The sequence below is a fragment of the Erythrolamprus reginae genome, chromosome 2 (genome assembly GCF_031021105.1).
Source record: "Erythrolamprus reginae isolate rEryReg1 chromosome 2, rEryReg1.hap1, whole genome shotgun sequence".
Taxonomy (NCBI): Eukaryota; Metazoa; Chordata; class Lepidosauria; order Squamata; family Dipsadidae; genus Erythrolamprus; species Erythrolamprus reginae.
Window position 1 is genome coordinate 205,487,459 of NC_091951.1, and position 21,900 is coordinate 205,509,358.

The following is a 21,900-nucleotide window of genomic DNA, read 5'->3' on the forward strand; positions in this document are numbered from 1 at the left end:
TGGACTTCAACTCCCAGAATTCCCCAGCCAGCAAATGCTGGCTGGGGAATTCTGGGAGTTGAAGTCCAAATATCTTAGTTTAGTTTATTTAGATTTGTATTTAGAAAATAGGCTCTTCCTCTTGAAAGCTGCCTTACCTGTTGACGTGCTCTATAGAGAGAGAGTTACATCTGTCAGTCACCTGCAGGGTGTGGAGCTGATGAATCCGTGGGGTCCTCTGTTCTTTTGAGGAGGTGATAAAGAGAGGCTGTTGCACAGTTTGTGAGTTTCTGCTATTTCAAGTAGAGAAAGGAAAGAGGCTTGGGTGGGAGATGGGAAATGATCTGTGGGGAACAGACGAGTCCAAAGTATGGAGAAGTCTGGGACATGAGAAGGGAATGTGTCCTGCCCTCTCAGTTCTCATTCATAAAGGGCTATTTTTACTCCCTCCTTCTCCTCAGCCCTGCTCTGGGGTTTGCACTGAATCTATTTTTAAAGATACAGACTTCTATATTCTTGGGCTTTATGAACCCACCCCTAATTGAATTGGAGAGTGGAGAGTAAACTGCTGTGATCTCTTCTCTCCTAAATTGTTCCCCCCCCCCCATCCAGTCAGTGCATTAATGCCTGGTAACAGAGGGGGAGGTAGAGTAGGATTCTCTCCCAGTTGGTTCCTTTGGGAAGTTAGATGCACTTTAACCCCTGTGCGCGGTGTTTCCAGAAAAAGATGGCATCCAATTTCGGCTGTCCCAAATCAAGCTTACGGGGCACATCCAGACCTCACCTTCTTCCTTCCCTCGAGGTGCTACATTGTTCTGCCACTCACCTACCTTGCCTAGTAACGTTAAAGGTGGGCCTCCTCCTCCTCCTCCTAGATCTTGTTTTAGCTTTGGACAGAGAGAGAAAAGGCTGGATTAACAAAATCAAGTCTTCATTTCAGAAAGTAGGAAAAATTATGCCTGAAGCAACAGTGCCTGTTTTTATATTTTTAAGGAGATGCTATGGATTTTGGATGTAAGAAAATTATTTTATTGCTTCATAATAAGAATGCAAAGAGGTGCTCCCCAGATTTCTAATAATAGAAGCACATTATTTTTTCTCCCTAGCTTCGAAGAGGGAAGTAGAGCAGTGACCCAATACTAAAATGCAGACTAGGCACCTTTGAAGGTTAGTTCTGCCGGCTGCCGAAAGTTAGGCTAGCCTCAGAAGTTGCCCAAGCTAAACAATACTTCCTCCAGCCAGCCGCACCCGCTGCCCTCTTGATTCTCTGAATTACCACTGCCATCTTCCCCGGTTAGAAATAGGAAGGTTATTGCTCAGTCAGGGAGGAGAAGCTTGGTGTGATGGCTTCTTGTGGCCTTTACAGGCCCTGCTCAAGCGCCCTGTTAAAACCTAACAGAAATGACTGCTCTTAAAAGGGGAGCCAGTTGAGTGAGAGGTGAGATTTCTCTCTCTCTCTTGAGGAAGGGGGAAGACTAAGAGAGGAGCAAATGGTAGAGGGTCTCAGGAGGCTTACGGGTTTTCTTGACTTCCACCTGTTTGAAGCACTAGGCTTCAGTGCCCTCTGCCATCCAATTCTGCTCCACGGCCTTGAGAGGGAAGCCAGGAATCTTTTTATCAGGTGGCAGCTCAGGCCTCCCGTGTGCCACCTTGCAAAGTCCTGGGTTCCTCCTCTCCCCCCACATCACACCCCATGTCAGGTCTTCCCGCCCTGTGCCCCGCCCCCGAGCATGCACTTTGTCCTTGCCCTGCACTGCACTTCCTGTGTTGGGTTTGTTGCTGTACAGATTTCCATGTATATAATATATATTATAAATACCAGCCTTTACGAGGGGGGTGGTGTCTCCAGCCCATGTATTTTCTATAGCATGGGGCTTCCCCTCTGCCCCTTCTCTCAGATTGACTGTATTTTTGTTTCCTTTCCTTCTCCCCCCCCCCAATCAGTTCCACTTTGTATATATGAAAATGTATATTTGATGCTTCATAAATTGATCAAATGTCCTTGCCGTGTGAAAAAGGGTTGTCTTGTGTGTTATTTGCCTACCTTAGTCATCTAGCAAATTGACAGTGTGTATGTAGCTCGATTCAACAGACCTTCCAGCCTTCAGGATGCCAGCCATGAGCTGGTTTTTAGTAGCATTTTCTACCTAACCCAGGGGGTAGGCAATGTTGGCTCTTCTCTGACTTGTGGACTTCAACTCCCAGATTTCCTGAGCCAATCATGCTAACTCAGGAATTCTGGGAGTTGAAATCCACGTGTCATAGAAGAGCCAACTTTGCCTACCCTTGACTTAACCTATAAGGTGTATCTTTTCAGGCTGTAGGGGAGCAGCGCCTATCAATGGATCCCCCTGACAATAATCCTTATAATAATATGCAACTTTCCTAAGCCCAGTCTATCTTTTGGGAATGCACACCTACAAGCAGAAATAGTTGCCATCCAGAGGGGCTGAAGTGTCAAGCCTCCTGTTTACGGCGACAACAGCCTCCACTCATCTATCCAACTAGCAGGGGGGGAAACAACAGGTTGGGTAACTCCAGTATCAGTTAATCATCCTTTCAAGCTCAAGGGATAACAAAAAAAATCACCATACCACTTAAAGCAGCAACACCAGTCCCCAAGTGTCACAAAAATTTTGCACACCAATTTGAACTAACTGTGGAAAAGACATTTGCATAATGTACGAACCAGACCATCAGGTTTATCATTCCTCATTTCAACCCTGAGCTACAAATATTATCCTTTATAGTTATGACTTTTTTGTAAGATATTCTTTCTAGTCCCTTCTTCTGGGATGTAGACTTTAAACCCAGCTTCAGCACTTTGTATTTTTGAATGGTTGCAAGGATCCAGACACCCTAATAGGAATTTACAATTGTCATCTGTTTTTTTAAATTTGCTTTAAAGAAAAGAAAACACACCAACTGTACAATCTTCCAGAGTTTATTTCATGAAAATCTGCAGGCCAACCGTGGTCCCTGTTTGGCTCAAATATGTGCAAACTTGGGAACTGTTCAGATTCCCACCCCCTACCCCTCAAGCATCCAGGAACAGGTGAAGGCTTTCACAAGTGACACTATTGCACGTGACTCCTGGGTAAAATGTGTTGTGAAAGCACAATCCAGTGTGAGATCCAGCATTATCAGTTCCTTGTTTGGGCCAAAGTAGATAACTCCCTCTAATCAAGTGTCAGCCAGCCCCTATCTTATTCAAGGTTACTCAGGCATTTTTAATCTATCAAGAGGGTCCTCTTACCTGTATAACATTTACGAGAATAAAAAGCATTTACAAGGCCAAATACAGAATGGTGTGTTCCCAACAGTTAAGCAAACACAGACAAGAGGTTTCATTTCATTACATGTACCAAAATGCACCATGTTCAGGAAATACATAGAATTTAGAACAATATTAAATCTGCCATAAAGAAACAGTGGCCAAACTCAGCAAGTACTCAAGGCTGCAAGCTTGACAATCAAAACAGGTATTTCATATTGGTGAATCTAGCAAAATTGGAAAAATATGGAAGACGGATGAGGTAGCAGGGGAGAGCCACCATATGCCGGCTCCAAAATGCTATCCGTGCACCATGGACACTTCAACAGAGTTAAAATAGGGACACACTCTTGTTCTAAACTAGGACTTGATAGCTGAGGACACAATTTCTTCCCCATTTGGAGAACGGTAAAGATTCAGATGCGAGTCAAGAGCTGAACACTTGCACGGATCTGGGTGAGTCACGTTCTTGCAACATGGAATCTGCTGAAGCTTTGAATGCATCTCACCAGAGCTGAGTCTCTCGGATCTCTGATATTGTTTGGCTGGCTTTCTGTAATGCCTACAAAAGAGCAGAAGACTTGGCTGAGGACTTGGTCATGACAACTAACCAGCATAGGGAAAGGAACAGTTTTATTAGCGTGACATTGAAAATTAATTCTCTGTATGCACACAAAGGTAAAAATGTCTGTCAACTAGCTATCTGAGAAGTGGGGGGTTTGTCACTGATTTGAAAAAAACCTAGGGTAATGGAACTTGGAATAAGTCCTGGGATCTTGGCCAGTCTTTCCCAACCTTACACCACCTTGTCTCAGAACTGAAGCTAGGTAACATATGGAGAGAGCCAAGGTGGAGAAGTCTACTTGGGGCGCTTAAGCTTTAAAAGATTGGAACACAGCCATTTTCAGTCTCTAGGGAAAGAATTGTTGCTATTTCCAGTTTGGGGAAAGATCAAAAGCAGCAAACTGGTTTTGCTCCCAGTGAGCAAGAAACAGGTTTTTCTTTGGCTATCATTGAACCAGAGCTGACCTCTAGCAACCCTGCCCTCCATCACCTTGAGCATATTGGCAGCCTCATTACGCTGCTGAGCCATGTCCTCGGACTCTGTTAGGAGCGTGTCTAGAAGCTGGGGCTTATACAGTTGGCCCACAAGTTCACTCTGGAGATGGTCCTTGACGTAGTTCACAAGAAAGTGCATCACGGTTTTGGGTACACTACAGAATGAAAAGCAGATAAATTGATTTGGACACAGGTTCTTAAAGTCCCCAATTTCTTTAATGACGGTGAATGTTTAAATATAATTTCATCTTTCTTATTGCTAGCAGAAATAGATTACTATAGCACTTTTGGTTTAGATAATCTCCATCTGTAGTACTTCTCAAGTTATGCTTTCCTATTCAAAATACTTAGAAGTACATATGGAAACTGATGTGCCTGCAGAAGATGAATTATTCTGATTATAGCAACAAGAAACCACATGTTAAAATGTATTAACAGAAAATTTGTCAGAAACTGACCAAGAATTTTGAGAACAGCAGTTTCCCAAACCCCCAACAACTTTTAAGGGGTTAGGTTGAAGAAGAAAGGCTGTCCTCTCATTCAAAAATTTAATTTTTCTCTAAGGAGTTGCATAAAATCAACTTGTCAGTATTCGTTAGGTTAGTCACTGCTTATTCTCAAATCTCCACTGGCAGAATATCCATTTCTGAAGGAGCACTAAATATCCATTTCTGAAGGAGCACTAAATCCAGATGACACAGCTCAGTCACTAACGATTACTCTAATTTTCCAGTTAACCCACTTACCTATCCTGGATGCTTTTGCGCACAATGAGGAAGTAGGACTTAATAAGCCTCCGGATAACCTCACAGTCTCGTTGTTCACGCTGGCTTAACTTCCGGTTTGCTGGCATGGGCTAGGGAGAGGCAGGGGAAACGGCTGTGAGCAGTGTTCACCAAAGGCAACAGCAGTTTAGCTGGGAGAGCAGCTACTCAAGATTCTACTCCCGTGGCTGAGATGATGATAAACACCTATTCCACAACATGGTATAAGGCCTCCTCCCGAAACAGAGTTGGACTACAAGACCTCCAAGGTCCCTTCCAACTCTGTCATTCTGATGTACCCTTTTGCAGCAACCTATCCTGCCATATAAATACAAACCAAAGTTGTAAAACCATGACCTAAAGGGGAAATCATGTACCTCTGATGCAAATACTGGCACTTCTTCCAATTTATCCTTATGTTTCTGCATTGCAACTCCTAGCAACATTTGTTGCCTCTAAAAGTAGCTTATGTTCCAGCCAGCCCACCTGCTTTCTCCCTCCCTATTCCTCCCAGATTTATCCCAGCTGACCGTGTCCAGTAGATTGACTTCATGGGAGCGGCTGGGGCTAGAATAGACCAAAGAGTGCGGGGATCCTTTAGGCCGATCATCAGTGCCAGATTCTTCTGCTTTCTCATTTTTCCATCGCCTGGTAGCATCTATAGCAGTCTCACTCTAGATTGGAAGAAATGCAAGAATAAGCTGCAAGTTAAGACAAAGGTAGACATTAAGGATAGGGGAGGGGGCATCCACGAACCTTAGAACTGCTCACGGAGGCAGAGACCAGTGCTGTGTCTATAAAGTCAGGGTGCTTGGTATTAATGTAGGCCAGCTCAATGGCAACCAGGTTATGCACCTAGAAGAGAGGCATTATTAGGCCAAGGGTATCTGGTGGTTTCAGAGTAGCCATGTCTACTACGACAGCTGCCATATGAGAGCGTATATACTACACATTTTAAATATACAGTGGTACCTCATCTTACGAACGCCTCTTCTAACGAACTTTTCAAGATACGAACCCGATGTTTAAGATTTTCTTCTTCCGAACTATTTTCACCTTACGAACCCAAGCAGCTGCTGCTGGGATAAAGGGGTTTCTTTTTTTCCCCTTTTTTGAAAAAAGAAAAGGGAGGGGCAGCTTGGAGGGGGAAAGGGTTTGCAGAGAACAGCGTGCTTGCAGAGGCACTGAAAGGGTGTCTTTTTAAGAAAGAAAAGGGAGGGGCGGCTTGGAGGAGGAAAGATTTTGCAGAGAACAGCTTGCTGCAGAGGCACTGAAACGGTGTCTTTTGAAGAAAGAAAAGGGAGGGGCGGCTTGGAGGAGGAAAGATTTTGCAGAGAACAACGTGCTTTCAAAGGCACTGAAACGGTGTCTTTTGAAGAAAGAAAAGGGAGGGGCGCCCCCCTTGCCTTTCTTCCTTCCCCCTCACCCTTTAGCCTAGCCTTGCTTCTTCCACCCGCCCCCTTTAGCTGCTCCTCCCTGCCCTCTGTCCGCCTCCCTTCTAAAGTTTGGGATTTTCCTGAAGGATTTGCACGCATTATTTGCTTTTACATTGATTCCTATGGTAAACATTGTTTCATCTTACGAACTTTTCACCTTACGAACCTCCTCCTGGAACCAATTCAGTTCATATGATGAGGTACCACTGTACGCCCACCAGCTTCAGACCCTCTGGAAGGAATGTGCAGCAGCAAGGACCATTCCATTCATAGCAAAAAATAAATAAATTACCATCTCATTGGTGATGGGCAGCCTCCGCCGAAGGACTCCTGTCACCACCTCCACAATGGCCTCGTGTAACTTGGGAAAACGCAGCAACTCCTAAAGAGTTTTTTTGGGGGTTTACTGTGTTTAGTTTTACATACATACATACATACATACATACATACATACATACATACATACATACAAACAAACAAACAAACAAACAAACAAACAAACAAAATGCCTTGAAGAAAATGTAGCTGCTCCGAGTCTTCGGAGAGGGACAGCATACAAATCTAATAAATGATGATGGTGATGATGATGATGATGATGATTATTATTATTATTATTATTAGCAATGTAAGCTTTTACACACACACACACACACACCTCTAGAGAGAGAGAAAAGGGAAGGGAGAAAAGCTTACAGTGCTTAAAATGGATTCTCCAATGAAATTTTTTAAAAAAATATTTTTGTACATTATGCACATGTTAAAACATTAAAATAATCAAGGTGTCTTAAACTATTATCTGTATTATCACAGTCACTGTGACATGTATCACTGCATGTCACACTGACTTACTGAAAATCAATGGAGAACAAAATTACCAATGGATCTTTTAAGAGAAGCCATTACAGACCACCCAGTAAAGTGTTCCTTTGATGACAACTGATCTGATGGGAAATTATATTTATTTATATGTTTTATAACATATTTTCCTACTTAACTTGTAAGACCAACTGATTACGGTAGCCCTCAATTTACAACCTCTTGTTTAGTGACAGTTTTAAGTGACAATTGAAAAATGTGACAACCGGTTTTCATAATTAACAACCATTGCAGCACCCTCATGGTTGCGTGATCATAATTCAGATGCCTAGCAACTGATTCATGACGACTGCAGTGTCCTGGGCTCATGGGACCACCTTTTCACAAGCAATGTCAATGGGGAATCCAAATTCAACGAAGAATCGCATTACTGTTAACAACTGCAATCTTTAACAATTGCTGCAAGACAGGTAGTAACGTGGGACAAAACTCATTAACAACAAAATTTTGGGATTCAATTGTGGTTGTAAGTTGAGGATCGTCTGCATATTGGAACTTTCTTTCACTGAAGGATGCCATCTTTAAAAAGTTTGTTAACAGTTGGGGATTTGGAAAGGTGACAACCAGCCCTTGAGATAGGGGTAGGGAAAGTTGGCTCTTCTATGACGTGGACTTCAACTCCCAGAATTCCTGAGCCAATCATGCTAGCTCAGGAATTCTGGGAGTTGAAGTCCACATGTCATAGAAGAGCCAACTTTGCCTACCCATTCCTTGAGAGGTTCACATACATCTGAATGCCGGTCTGGAACCTACTCAAGAGCCCTTCCCTCCCCTTCGCTTCCAGGCTTGGTTGATCACAGGCCCAGCGAGACAGTACCTGTGTGTTGTAGGTGGTACAGTGTTGGATGATGCGCTGCAACTCCTCATGCACGAGCTCCACGCAGCGAAGGCTTGGCTCCTCCAATCGCTTGATTTGACGTTTCACCAGCAACTCAAAAGAGACCTCAGGAACAAAAAGAGCTGGGCGGGGACCCTGCCAGACAGATGGGAGAAGCATCTTCAAAAACTAGGGGCAGGGAAAAGATCCTCTGCAGGAAGGTCAGTTGAAGTTTCTCCCCAAATTCAGCATAACTTCAAATACACACTTCCAGTGTTGCTAACTTTACTGTGCATTTTGTTCTTGCCTCATGTGACGGGCCCAAAATTTAGCTATAGCATTGTCCAGTCAACAAAATGTCCTTTAAGCAGTGACTTCTTCTATACTTTAGATAGCATAGTGATTTTCAGGAGAACAAACAGATACTGTACCCAAAAGTACAGAAGACCTTCATGCGAAAGGCTGGCTCTTGACATTCCACGTAGAAGCAAAAAAGGGACTTATAAAGGACTAGACATCTTTGAAGAAATTAAATTTGCTAAGGAAATATAGAGTGGCTGCCTTCTTCTATCCTACTTCTAAGTTAGGACAGACAGACTCACTCTCGCTACCCTTCTTCTGGTATACCAAATCATTTAGTGTTAGAAACTGAACGATGACTGAAATTGGATGATGAACCAACCAAGAAATGAGAAATTTCCTCCTTATGAGAGGAAACAAGAACAATTAACCAGTGGAACGGCTTGCCTCCAGAATTATGGGTACTCCATCACTGGAAGTTTTTAACGAGATTGGACAGCCATTTGTCCAGAATGGTATATGGTCTCTTGCTTGAACAGGAATTTGGACTAACAGGTCTCTAAGGTCCCTTCCAACTCTGTTAACCCTCTACCTCTATTGTTATTGAAGCAGGAGACAAGACCATTGACTCACTGGCTTTAATAGCTTGGAAACTACAAATACTAATACCCACAGGTATCTATCAGAGCATGTACATTTAGGGAATATTTTGCCCTTCTGGCTACATGAACGAACAGTTTGCTTGCATCAACTGCTATTGAATGTCATGCTTTCAGCAGGATAGGCAACTACTCTTAATTCTTGCAATGCTTCCAGCCCAGATCTCATTACCCATTACTGTAGTTGGCAGTAGAAGCAAGCTTGGCTTATATCCATTCGATTCATTCATTCATTCATTCATTGGATTTTTATCCCGCCCCTCTCTGAGGACTTGGGACGGCTTATAACATATGAAAAAAACACAGTTCTGAAATCCAATAAAACTAAAGCAAACAGTCTAAAACCCCCAATTTAATCTAAAAACAGTCATATTCAGTCCACCAACATACAACAAATTATAGGAGCAGTGAAATTTTAGATGAATTCTCAACACTATAATGTTTTCTTGTGCAATATGCTTGTCTAATTGGAAAAGGAGAACATGGGTGAAAGCAGAAGATAATCGGTAAGACAGCCTTGCATTGCAGGACAGGATTGATTGTATTAACTTACGGTGGCATTTCTAATGGCTGTCAAAATATCCAGCATCGTAAGCCCGGCCAGCGGATCAATGGACTCTAGAGTGCGTCCAAAGGTTTCATGGAAAATGTAGCACATCCGGGCACCACCGCACCTGGCCAGCAGAGAAGCAGATCAGACCCAGCATCCCAGTGCCAGCTTATTTATCCCACATTCAGCCCCATTGCCACATCGTTCACTAGAGGCTTCACTCACAACTCGGAGGTCTCAATGTTGCGCGCTGTTCCCTCAATGGTGTTGCAATACTCGGTGGCAAACTTCGTGATGATCTGAAGCAAAGTGGCATTCTTGTCTTCGATGGGCTGCCCGTAGCTCTGTAGCACTGACTGGTACTGAGCTGTGAGCACGTTCACTCGCGTCTTCAGTTCAGGCAGGCAGTCGCGGATGTGGTGCATCAGCAGCCTGGAAAAGGTAGAAGGGAATCAGCCCTTTAAGGAAAGCATCCTACTTTCAGGAATAAGATTCCAAATGACCAAAGCAAAGTGTTTTTGGAGAGGGCAATACTAGACAAAATGGGACAGCATTCAGGTGACTGAAAGAAGACTCATTTGAGCTGAATCTTCACTTCCGGGCTCGACAAGATTTAAGCGGAGTGGAAGGGTGGGGAACCTGAGTCGATTCCAACTCTAGGAGCTTGGTTATTTGCTTGCAGACTTCATCTGATTCAGTGCTGATGATTATTTTGTAAACTACTCAAGACTCACTTATATCGCCAGGCATGGGGGAGTTGGGACACCTTTCCCCCAGGCTCTTTTATACTTTGTTTTATGTTTGGTATGAATGTGTTGTTTGGTTTTTTAAATAATGATAGGGTTTTATATGTTTTTTAATATTAGATTTGTTCTACTATAATATTGTTTTTATTATTGTTGTGAGCCGCCCCGAGTCTTCGGAGAGGAGTGGCATACAAATCTAATTAATTATATTATTAATTATTATGTGCTTTGCTCCCCATTTCTGTATGGTAGCTTGCCTTACCAGTGTGGGTATCCGTGCGGTTTTCTCACCCAGATAAGGAGTTAACACCAGACAGTCCATCAAGCAGAAAACAACTGCTAATCAAGGAATTCCCAAGGAGGAAAGTACATCTCCAACAACACTGGGAGGCCAAACTACTGCATATAAACAGGAAGCAACCCCCCACCCCCCAAACACACACTGATGTTACCTAGTTGGATAACAAACCATCTACAAGCAAATATCCATGCTGAGAGAATAATAAGGATTCTACACTTGATATTTTGTCTTAAAGCTGGTGTGGGCCGAGTTAAACATTTTCATGGGTACCAGCGTATGCTCAATGAATAGGTCAGTCTTGGAGACAAAGCAATGTTGCCTTCCTTAAAAAAAAGCCCTAAAATGATACGGCTTTCAGCATTCAAGATCATAATGATTAGATCTTACAACCGTTACAGGCTGTCAGCCTCTCAGTACCAATTGCTAGGAGGTCTAATCAGGAATGATGCCACTGCTGCTGCTCCAAGAGATTTCTGCTGAGTTGCTGCGAGAACATGACTTAAGTCTAATAATCCACTAAGGCTCTTATCTTCATAGTAAAGGACAGAAGTGGTTCTTTTCTATATAGATGACAAGCATCCTAAAGCAGTGGGTCCCATTCTACCTGGGTTTTCCTGGACAACCCCTAACCACCACCCCAGTCCCTTCTCACCTGTTGAGAGTTTTGGCCAAATGACGTGTGCCATTGCGATTGGCAAGTGAAGGATATTTCTTTTGTATGAATACTTGCTCATCCTGCAGAGATTCACTGATGCTCTTGTTACTGTTGATATCATGTTGGCTCCTAGCACAGGAAGCAAAAATATCATCTCGACAATTAACAAAAATCTGCCTGATAGATTCACCCACGAGCAACAACCTGCTCTGGTAAGGAAGAGGTGGAACCAGATGCCCCCTCCATCTAGGATATGAGCCCCCTCTAGGCTCTGTGGTTCCCTGCATGCATCACCACTGACCTGTTGACCACCCCAATAATGCCTAGCTTGACAGGAATAACCCGGCCCATCAGGACATCCAGGGCATCAGTCCCAGCATCCATCAGATCTAGTTTGGTGATCACAGCCAGTGTTCTTCGCCCTGCAGAGAAATTCCAGTTAGTGATATCCGAAGGGGAAAAGGGGAGGGGTGACAAAGGCTGTTCCTTTATTCCTTGTGTGCTCCCTGTTCTGATCACGGCACTCGGAGTGAACCCCAAGCCAGAAGTCACTTCTTTTATGATAAAATCCCACACAGGCGTACATAATGAAATGCAAGGTTTTAAAATGGCACAGAAGTTGTTTTTCTCTTTAGAGCTAGCTGTAATCTATGTTCAGGAAGAGCACCAAAAACTCGGTCTTATCTGCATTTCTTAGATAAAGTCCATTCATTACTTAAACATGTTTTTGCTCACCAAAAAATTGCCAGCACAGCATCCAACAATCAATGTCTTTTATTGAAGCAGAAATCATGATTTTTAATCCTTGTTCAATCAAACCTCCCAGCCTCATGTCTCTTCCATTGAACAACATCCACAGCCCATTTCCCATAATCCTTTTCCTTTATACTGCCTGGAAGTGACATTCCACCTCAAAGAGGCTAAGGCTGTGAACCTTTACAAACCTTTTACTTTGTAACTCCTCTTGCCTTTGGAGCAATCTTCTATAGCAAGGGTCAATCCAATGACTTTCCACTCTCATGTCTTCCTCACTCTCTGACTGGAACCACTCCCCCATTGTCACATCAGCCCCCTCTAGTGGTTCCTCAGGCTCACTCAAGTCACTTTCTGCCTCACTCTCACTCTCTGCTTCATCTGGCGCACACACACACACACACACACACACACACACACACACACACACACACACACAGCCCAGGGTATCTAGAGGGGCCTGGCTTATTCTCCCCGGAATCTGACCTGAGGTGGACAAGGAACACTGACAACTCCCCTCCCCCACAAGACTGCATATCTTTTGAATGCATTCAATTTGTGTGTTTATAATTTAGATTGCTAAGACTGCCTAACTTATTAGAGATTCTGGGTAATGTATAAATTCAAAACAAGATTCTAGTCCAGTGGTTCTCAACCTTTCTAATGCCCCGACCCCTTAATACAGTTCCTCAAGTTGTGGTGACCCCCAACCATAACTTTAGCAGCAATTCTCCCAACAGAGCCTTAAGCTGATTGGCAGGAAGATCAGAGGGACCACACCCCACTGTAAACGCCTCATTTGTTGGATTGTAAAAATATGTTCCAAGGCGCCAGAATAGAAGCTTTAGTTACTAACACCAGGGGAAATTTGCCTTTTCCTATGGTCTTAGGTGTTCGATCCCCAAAGGAGTCCCGACCCCCCAGGTTGAGAACCACTGCTCTAGTACATTAAATCAAGAAAACTACAAGTTGTTCGCAATAGAAGGAACCATACACTATAAATAAACCAATATAATCTAATCCAGGTGAAACCCACTCATGTTTCCCCCATTCAATCCCACAGCCTGGGGGGGAAAAGCCAGATTTTCAAGTCTGAAAAGACTGAACATTGGAAATCTTCAATGTAGGAAACCTTCAGGAATGGTGTTCCAGAGGTTCCAGCTGTTACAATAGAGAGGCAGGCTTCCTATGCTACTCAAATGGCCCTGTATGACCAATGCAACTTGGGGCACATCCATTGTGTTGGATCTTACAGAATGGGAAGAAACAAAGAGAAAAAAGTGCTCCCTCAGCACACCCTGTCACCCATCTGTTTTATTCCCCTTCTTGTTGATCATCCATCTTTTAAGAATGGATCTTAACATTCCAGACAGCAAGTAAATATTTAGCTCTGCTGACAATAGTAAATCAGACTCCCCCAAGCTTCAAAAATGAGAGGGTCATTTTATAACATCCCACGGTTCTCCATATGGGTTAGTTATCCTCCTAATTTCCTGATGTCTCCTTCTCAAGTACGAATCCAGTCATACCATCAGGGTCAACATCCCGTGCTAGCTTGAGTGCTTCTGATGTGGCCATGTCAGTATTGGCAGCAGTGACAGCCAGGATTAAGCAGTTTGGATTGGAGATGTAGGATAAGATCATCTCCCGGACTTGATTCTCAATATCAGGAGGTTGATCTCCAATAGGCACCTGTAATATTGGAAAGACTGGATGTGAGAGATTTATAAGTCACCCAAGGCCCAAGTATCATGCAGCAAAATGTAAAAAACGTAACACATTTTATTAAGAAAAGAAATCAAAGTTACTATGAAACTAGAAAAGGACAATCTTAGGAAACTTCCTTGTGTTTACTTACTCAATTACTCTGAATTGAGAATGTAATAATGCAATACAAACTGCATCACACCATACTAAGCACTCTTGTTTACTCCTCTGTTTCCACCCAAGAGAGGAACAGAGAAGAGGGAGCAAGGACTCTTGATTCATATCACTCACTCTAGGAAGAAAAACAGAACTAAGTTGGAGATGCAAAAGGACTCCTGAATCCACACATCTGCAGCCTAAAAACATGGATGCACGTATTTAAGAAATATGCCCTTCCAATCCCTATCTGCATTATCTTCAGTGAAGACCATATCCTCTAATCCAGGAATATTTCCGTGGACTGAAAGGAACATTTCTAATCCTCACAGCTGCAGAATATTCTCCCAGAACAGTGATGGCGAACCTTTTTTTTTGGTTTTTCCAAAAGTGTGACCACGTCTATCCCCTCCCCCAATGCATGCACACAACCCCCCTCCCTATGCAAGCATATTCCCCTGCCCCTCTGCCCCCCACACATGTGTAAATGCCTCAAAATGGACTCCTGGAGCCTGGGATGGTGAAAAACAGCCCAATGAGGCAACCAAAAGTTTGGATAGAAATTTCCAGTTGACCCGTTGGGCCATTTTTCGCTGTCCTCCGGCTTCAGTAGGCTTCTGCGAAGCCTGGGGAGAGCGAAAACAGCCGAAAATCAGCTGGAGCTGACATAGGGCAACACAATATGGCTCATGTTCCACCTGTGGCAGATTCACCATCATGGTCTTAGAATCTAGGAACTAACCAAACAGGCTTTAGAACGGATTTATCAGAAACAGTAAATTTAGATATGTGAGGTCAAGGAGTGTTCCAATTGTAAAAGGCTGAGAGGTGATTGTATATGCCCCTTCTACATACTCAGCGTAAGCAAAACAAATTAAACAAGATCATTCCGTATATTTTTCAATTGAAAAATAATGCATATTAATCTTAAGCACAAATGTATAACAGTGAGATGCAGAAGCTTGAAGAGAATCACACGGGCCTTTCGTTTTTCTAATAAGCAAATGAGAAAAAAGGGATTCCTTTGCTCCAGCCAGGGCCAAATGTACGCCAAGCACTGAGGCTGCCTCAAGTAAACACGCCTTTCCACTAAAGCTGACTCTAGCTAAAACACTATACTGTTTCTATCACCCATACAAAGGTTACTAATTTATCCCAAGTGCAAAATACCAGCCTGAGAGAGAAACTTTATCCCAAATCACACAACCTTCCAGTTGTAGCCATAGGATTTGGGGAGTTTTTCTGCGAAAGGTCAGACCTTCAATTGGAACTATTTTCTGAAACTAACACTGTGGTGTGCTAAGAACAGCCAATCCCACATCTGTTATTCATTTACACTCTTTTTATCTTCCGCTCACCATCACTGTAACCCAGTTTTTTTTCTGCTCCTTTGTGATCAAGTACTTAAAAGGTGTTGTCTTAAGGAAAAAGTGGAAGATTGGGGAAAGGAAGGAGACCATCCATCACTTTGTACATTGGTGCCCAAGGCTACCCATTGCCCAGATATTGTTGATGAAGTTCTGCCTTTACAGGTCTTTAAGTCCTGTAAATCTAGTATAATCGATATCTTCCAGGTCTCTTTTAAGACATCGGCAACAGAAAGCACCATTTCTAAGTGTCTCACCTTAGTGATTCCTGGAAGATCTACCAGCGTCAAGTTAAGTACATGAGGTGAATAGATCTTCAAGTACAGCGGTTCTGGACTGATTCCCTGGAAGTAAGGAAAGGTATTAGAGAAAGATACAAAAAAGGTATTTGGACCTGTTTTGGACTCTCACATCAGGAGAGAAGTACTTAGAGAGTCAATACCTTATTGGAACCAGTCATCCGCTCGGTTTCAATCTCAATTTCCTGCCGAATCTCATTGAAATCCAAAAAAGTCTGAAGAAAGAACAAACAGAAAGACTTCTAACATCAGAAATTGCAGGAGAAAGTTCAAGAGCACTTGCTCTCCTGCTCTTTCATTGATGCTCTTCCCAATCTTTCCTGCTTGTGGCAGAACTGGAGCAGGGAACAGACAGCGGAAGAGGAGAAACCAAGAGCACAAGTAGTACTCCACCTCAAGCATTGTAAATATCATGTTATAACTCTGAATAAAAAGCAAAAAAAAAAGCAAAAGCCAAACTTTCTGGCAAAAACAGAAGCTATAGAACAGAAGAGAGATGTGGGGACTGGAAAGTGGTTGGCTTTCATCCTATAATCACATTGTTAAAAACAATGGCTTTAATTCCAGGTGAGTTTAGGACAAGGCACAGAAGGCACAACCTTGGGAAGAAGTTAATTTAAAAAGAGGAATAAAGTACATCGGTACCTCTACTTAAGAACACCTCTACTTAAGAACTTTTCAAGGTAAGAACCAGATGTTCAAGATTTTTTTGCCTCTACTTAAGAACCATTTTCTACTTAAGAGCCCGAGCCCAGTAAAATTTCCCAGAAAATTTGAGAGCGGCACAAAGGCCTTCCATTCCCCCTTTAATCCCAGCCATCTCGGGCCTTTCGGGGCTGCCAGAGGAGCCCTTCGGTAGCACTTAAGGAGGCTTTGGCTGTCCAGAGCGAACAAAGCATTTCCCTTCCTCTGGCACTTGGAGAGGGAATAAACCTCTGCCAGCGCCCAGAGAAAAGAAATGCTCCCTTCGCTCTGGGCTGCTTCAGAGTCCCTCTTTTTATTTAAGGCCTCAAATTTTTGGATTTTTTTGATTCACCTCACCTCACCTTCTTCTTTCAACAGATTGCTTATTCAGCCTCAACTTAAACACATTCAATAAGGGAAAATAACTGGTTACTTTGATTTCTTTTAAAACATTCAAAATCGCAACCTGCCTTTTTATCATTTAAATTCATTATTTTGTATCCTATGTTCTGGAACAAGCCTTAGACTTCTTCTGTGTGAAGTATTTTCAAATATTTGAAGAACACTACCATATTCTCCTCAGTGGTTGTTTTCCCCTCAAGGCTAAACATACTGAGCTCCTTCATTCTCTAGTCATATAATTTATTTTCTAGTTCCTATTTTCTAGTTCCCATTTGCTAGTTCCCATTATCTTCTTAGGCCACCACAGCCATTTTCTTTGAAACCTTCTGAAAGTATAGTGCCCAGAACTAGATACAGTAGGTGAAGAGCTGATCTTTTCAGAATCGAGAAACATTATTTCCAGTAATTTAAAAATTACTCGATCCATCCAAAAGATGCTTTTCTCATTGCAACAGGCCACATCACACTGCTGATTCACATTTGTTTGCAAGCTAAGATCCTTTTCATATACTATATATCATTATCATCTCCTACATCTATGGATTTTTTTTCCTTTCATAAGTGAAGAACTTTCTATTTGCCTATAATTTTATTGTCTCTATCTTCAGTTCATTTCTCCAACATATTAAGATTTTTGACATTATAAATTCTGCTTAGTGAAAGACTGGAATGGATATCTATTTTTCTTCTCCTTCTGGGGTTCTCCTTCTGCCTGGCATTCATTGTTGGGATATTTTATTAATATTTTCTACAAGATAAGACAAAAACATTTTGGTAATAGGAAGGCATTCTCCCACCAATTAAATCACTGGCTGTGGTGTTACTAAGTATAACCTTACATGTCCTTATCCTTTGGGTTCCAAAATCCATAGTTAGACAGGAAAGCGAAACTTTGAGTGGACATGAGTAACAGGAGATACATAGGAAAAAAAGTCAGCAATAGCCTTTTTCCCACAACAGGCCTTTAAATCAAAAAGAAAACAAATTATTGAGTTCACACATCATTCTAAGACTCATGGATGAGTTTGCACATGTGAACTATCAATTGAGTCATCAAGCTACAGGTAAGCAATTGCTTTAATGGTCTATGTATTATTCAACAAACAAGTAAGTAAAAGCAAGCCATCACTCAACAGGAATGCAGTCATCAAACATACAAGGAGGCCCGAGCAGGAGAAAGCAGACTTGTGCATAGAAGTGTAACTGTTTTTTTCTCTTTCTGTCTTTCTCTCCACTCCCCACCTCAGTGATCTTTTATGCCTTTTCCTCATATGAGCTGCCCCAAAGATTTCATTTTATCCCCACTTCTTACAAGGAAATTTAGACATTTGGGTTTTTGGCAAAATGAGAAAAACAAACAACCTCTAGAACAGAGATATTGTATTATGGTAAAAGACAGGTTGTCCTCAACCCTCAAACACCATTATTCCCATACACAACCCAAGAAATGTCACTGTACTTCCCTTGGGGAGGGCATTTTCCCCTTTTATTAATATGAGCTGTTTTGCCAAATGAAGCAGCCACCTAGTTTGCCAAATGGCCTGGGCTGACTCTAACCCAATAAATAGTTCCACCTTTACCTCACCCACTCAGTACCTTGTGCTTGCAGTGCAGGAAAGTGGCCCATTCCTCTGTCTGGGCAACTGCAGACAAAAAGCAAAATAAAATAAAAGACATATGAGAATCTTTCCATCACCATTTTCCTACAAGACAATGCCCCAGTCAATTTACTTTCTGACTAAGTGAGGATCTGAACTTGTGTTTCCCTAGCCGTACTCCTATGCTTGTAATCATTTTCCTATGCTATCTGTTGGTGTTTGATTTTGCTTCTATCAAAAATGTCAGATAAAATAGCTAGTACAGTTGAACCAGTGAAAAACCGACAGACCACTGACGCCAAAATGTCCAATATTACCAAAAATATTATTTCTATATAAGGCAACAACACTCCATCCATTATTCCCAGACAATGAATTTAGGCAGTATCGTCAGAATCAGGCAGCACCAACCTTTTAGCCAGTACCCAATGAAATCATTTCTACAAGTTGCTTCATGCTCAATTCTTGTTTGTCATTATGCAAAGGAACTGTTTTGGATTACTAATGTTCACTAGGGATGGAGAATCTTTATATCTGCCCTAAGTAAATCGCATCTCTGAAGAAAAGGATATGGGAAGAGAAAGGAACTTAGGCCTGTCCACCGACCTCATGGGGCAGCATCTGCAGCAATTTGCAGTAACACCAAAATGAGGGTATAGGCCCACCAATGGCATTATGTAAATGTCACGATTCTGTACTTGCACTGCAAAGTCTGATGCAAGCTTAAGTCACAGCAGCAGCATGATGAGATCAGGCACACAAATACCCATACAATACTATGCAGGACTCTCAAGCCTACATAACTCTTGAGATTTATTTATTATTTATTTATTTATTGGATTTGTATGCCGCCCCTCTCCGTGGACTCGGGGCGGCTCACAGCATGTCCATAAAACAATGTACAAATTACAATCGGAGCCAATTAATATAAATAATTAACTAAAAACATTATAAAAACCTAAGTATCACAATCAAACATATTAAACATTCAATGGCCAGAGGCCATCGGATCCAATTAATATAAATAATTAACTAAAAACATTATAAAAACCTAAGTATTACAATCACTCATTCAATACAACCAAACATATTAAACATTCAGTGGCCAGAGGCTGGGGTCGAATGACCCCAAGCCTGATAGCATAAATAAGTTTTAAGTTATTTACTTATTTTTAATTTATTCTAACTCAACCTTTTTCACAAATGAAAGTGGATATACATGTCCCAGGATAATGTTGCAGGATCCAATCTGGGTTGGGTACTGAGACGATGGGTTTTGTCTTCCGAGCTTTTGGACTCATGCTAGAGTCCATCTTCAGGACTTCTCTTTAGCAGGAGAAGTTGCTATAGCTACCAGAGAGAAGTTCCATGAAGATGGGCCCCAAAAGCTTGGAAGATAAGCCCTCTCATCCCAGTGATCAATTTTTTCAGCCAACAAATGATGTTATTTACACACTCTTAAGTATTGGAAGGCAGATATCAAGCCAGCCCCTTCTAGGCAATCCTGTTCCATCTTCTGGAACAGAGTTACTGAGGTAACATTCTGATGCTCACATCTCTGATTTACTTTGTCAGTAAGAGAAGTAACTTTTCCCTTACCACTTTCTCCAGTAGCTTTTCGCCTCCTCTCCTCCAGGGTTGGCACATGGACCAGCTGCAAGATCAGGGGCCGCCGTGTGACAATTCCAGAGCCACGTGGCAAGAAATCCCGACCGACAACACTCTCTAGCACTGAGCTCTTCCCACTACTCTGTGGAAGTAAATAGCATTATAGGTAGAAAAAGAAAAGGCAGTTTCTTACCTGTGTAAAAGTTTAGAAGAAAAGCATATTACTAAAATGGTTCCAGCATCTCATTTTGAATTACCTCCTTGCATATTCACAAATGCATTCTCTCAAACTTGCCCATTAATAGGGCAGGTGATACTTTCAGTTCATCTTTAAATTGAAGTTTGCTTAGCTGAGAAAACATTTTACCCATTGGTTTAATCAACATTTGCTTTACTACAAGCTGTGGTGGCGCAGTGGTTAGAGGGCAGCACTGCAGGCTACTTCTGCTGACTGCTGGCTACCAGCAATTTGGCAGTTCGAATCTCACCAGGATCAAGGTTGACTCAGCCTTCCATCCTTCCGAGGTGGGTAAAATGAGGACCCAGATTGTTGGGAGGCAAAAGGCTGACTTTGTAAACCATTTAGAGAGGGCTGTACAGTACTGTGACAGGTGTTATTGCAAGCCGCACTATTTATTTAGAATGAGCTTGAATTAAGCCTCAATAGAGCATTGTTTCCCAACCTTGGCAACTTGAAGATATTTGGACTTATCTCCCAGAATTCCCCAGCCAGCATTCGCTGGCTGGGGAATTCTGGGAGTTGAAGTCCAAATATCTTCAAGTTGCCAAGGTTGGGAAACACTGCAGTAGAAAAAGAACCTTACCTGAGAGCCAACTACCACGATTTGGGGCAGCTGTATAATTTCGGCTCCCACTGTGTTGAAAATCTCCTGCAGTTTATTGATTACGGGTATGAGAGACTCCATAATGACGACGGTGAAGCTCGTGGGATGGAGGCTCTTATTCCTTAGAAAGTAAAGAGGACGGTTAGCCAAAATGGGAAGTCACTGGAAGCCTCGTTTTCTCCCCTCCCCTCCAAAAGAGCACGCCGTCCCATTGCTCCCAATGAAGGCCTGAGCCGTTCCCGACAAATCCAGCCCGAATAACGGAGCCGAGCATCCAATACTCACCCTTAGACTGATTAACTCTGAACGCGGATACAGCTCCATTCACGCCACAGGCAGGAAGTATTGCCCCGATTTGCCCGCCTCGTTTCCTAGCTGTATTGCTCAACATCTTCGACCTTCTGGATTTCTATAGGCATTTTCAACTGTCCATCAAATAAGCCTTCGGCTCTATTGGAGAATAAACATTTTTTCCAGGGCGAGCTTACATTTTCATTGGCCAAATCGGGAGTAATACATGGGAGGGGGGGTGTTTGGTGTTAAAAGCTTTTCAAATACACGACCATAGAGAGAAAGTTACAACAGATAGAAAGGTCTTAGCAACCGAAACCATAGCAACAGCCAAGAATTCTTTTTGGTTAAGATGGCGACTAGCAAAAAACCTTTTCTGAACGGCGGTTAAACTGATTATGGCTTCCTCTGTTTTATTAGTTGCCCCTTATATATTTTTAAAATTAAAATGCTGAAAATTCATTTTTTACTTTCATTGGGCTAGAGACTAATATCTTGGTCGGTGCTGAAATTAGAAAGTTCATAGAAATTGTGAGAGATTGCATTTCGCATCTCTGGCTCGGGGAAGACTTGTAAATTAGAAAGGAAACTGAAATTTGCATAGCTTTACATAGGGTTGGGTGGGTGTTGTTTTTTTTTTGTCGATTCGAGTCTGTATTGACTCCTGGTGACAGTTTTCTTGCCAGCGTTTTTGTTGTCTGGCATTAATATTTGCTCCAACATATCCTAGTTCAATGATTAAGCAATGAAAATCCAAAATTCCACTACAGTAAA

The 21,900-nt window shown here is 42.4% G+C and overlaps 2 protein-coding genes across 9 annotated transcripts in view; one reads left to right on the top strand and one right to left on the bottom strand.

The window, feature by feature from the left end:
- IQSEC2 (IQ motif and Sec7 domain ArfGEF 2) overlaps positions 1-1,996 on the top strand; it is a 198,857-nt gene extending 196,861 nt beyond the window's left edge. For all 7 annotated transcript variants that reach the window (XM_070741428.1, XM_070741432.1, XM_070741434.1 and 4 more), the window contains one exon: positions 65-1,996. The gene's annotated coding sequence lies outside the window, so the exon portion shown is untranslated. The remainder of the gene's footprint in view (positions 1-64) is intronic.
- A 911-nt stretch (positions 1,997-2,907) lies between these two features.
- LOC139161819 (dynamin-1-like protein) lies at positions 2,908-21,269 on the bottom strand. Of its 2 annotated transcripts, none has more exons than XM_070741439.1 (18): positions 21,121-21,269; positions 20,815-20,956; positions 19,982-20,132; positions 18,381-18,427; positions 15,842-15,913; positions 15,657-15,743; positions 13,699-13,861; positions 11,718-11,838; positions 11,414-11,545; positions 9,940-10,146; positions 9,718-9,838; positions 8,206-8,361; positions 6,805-6,894; positions 5,833-5,931; positions 5,607-5,750; positions 5,059-5,168; positions 4,308-4,467; positions 2,908-3,815 (listed from the first exon to the last, which is right to left on the bottom strand). In XM_070741439.1, the coding sequence occupies exons 2-18, from the start codon at positions 20,914-20,916 to the stop codon at positions 3,759-3,761; spliced, it is 2,019 nt and encodes a 672-aa protein (XP_070597540.1). In that variant the 5' UTR covers positions 20,917-20,956; positions 21,121-21,269; the 3' UTR covers positions 2,908-3,758. The 2 variants fall into 2 exon arrangements, with proteins under 2 accessions (XP_070597540.1, XP_070597541.1); XM_070741440.1 differs by having other exon boundaries at positions 19,982-20,127; positions 21,121-21,201.
- Between the last annotated feature and the right edge of the window lie 631 nt (positions 21,270-21,900).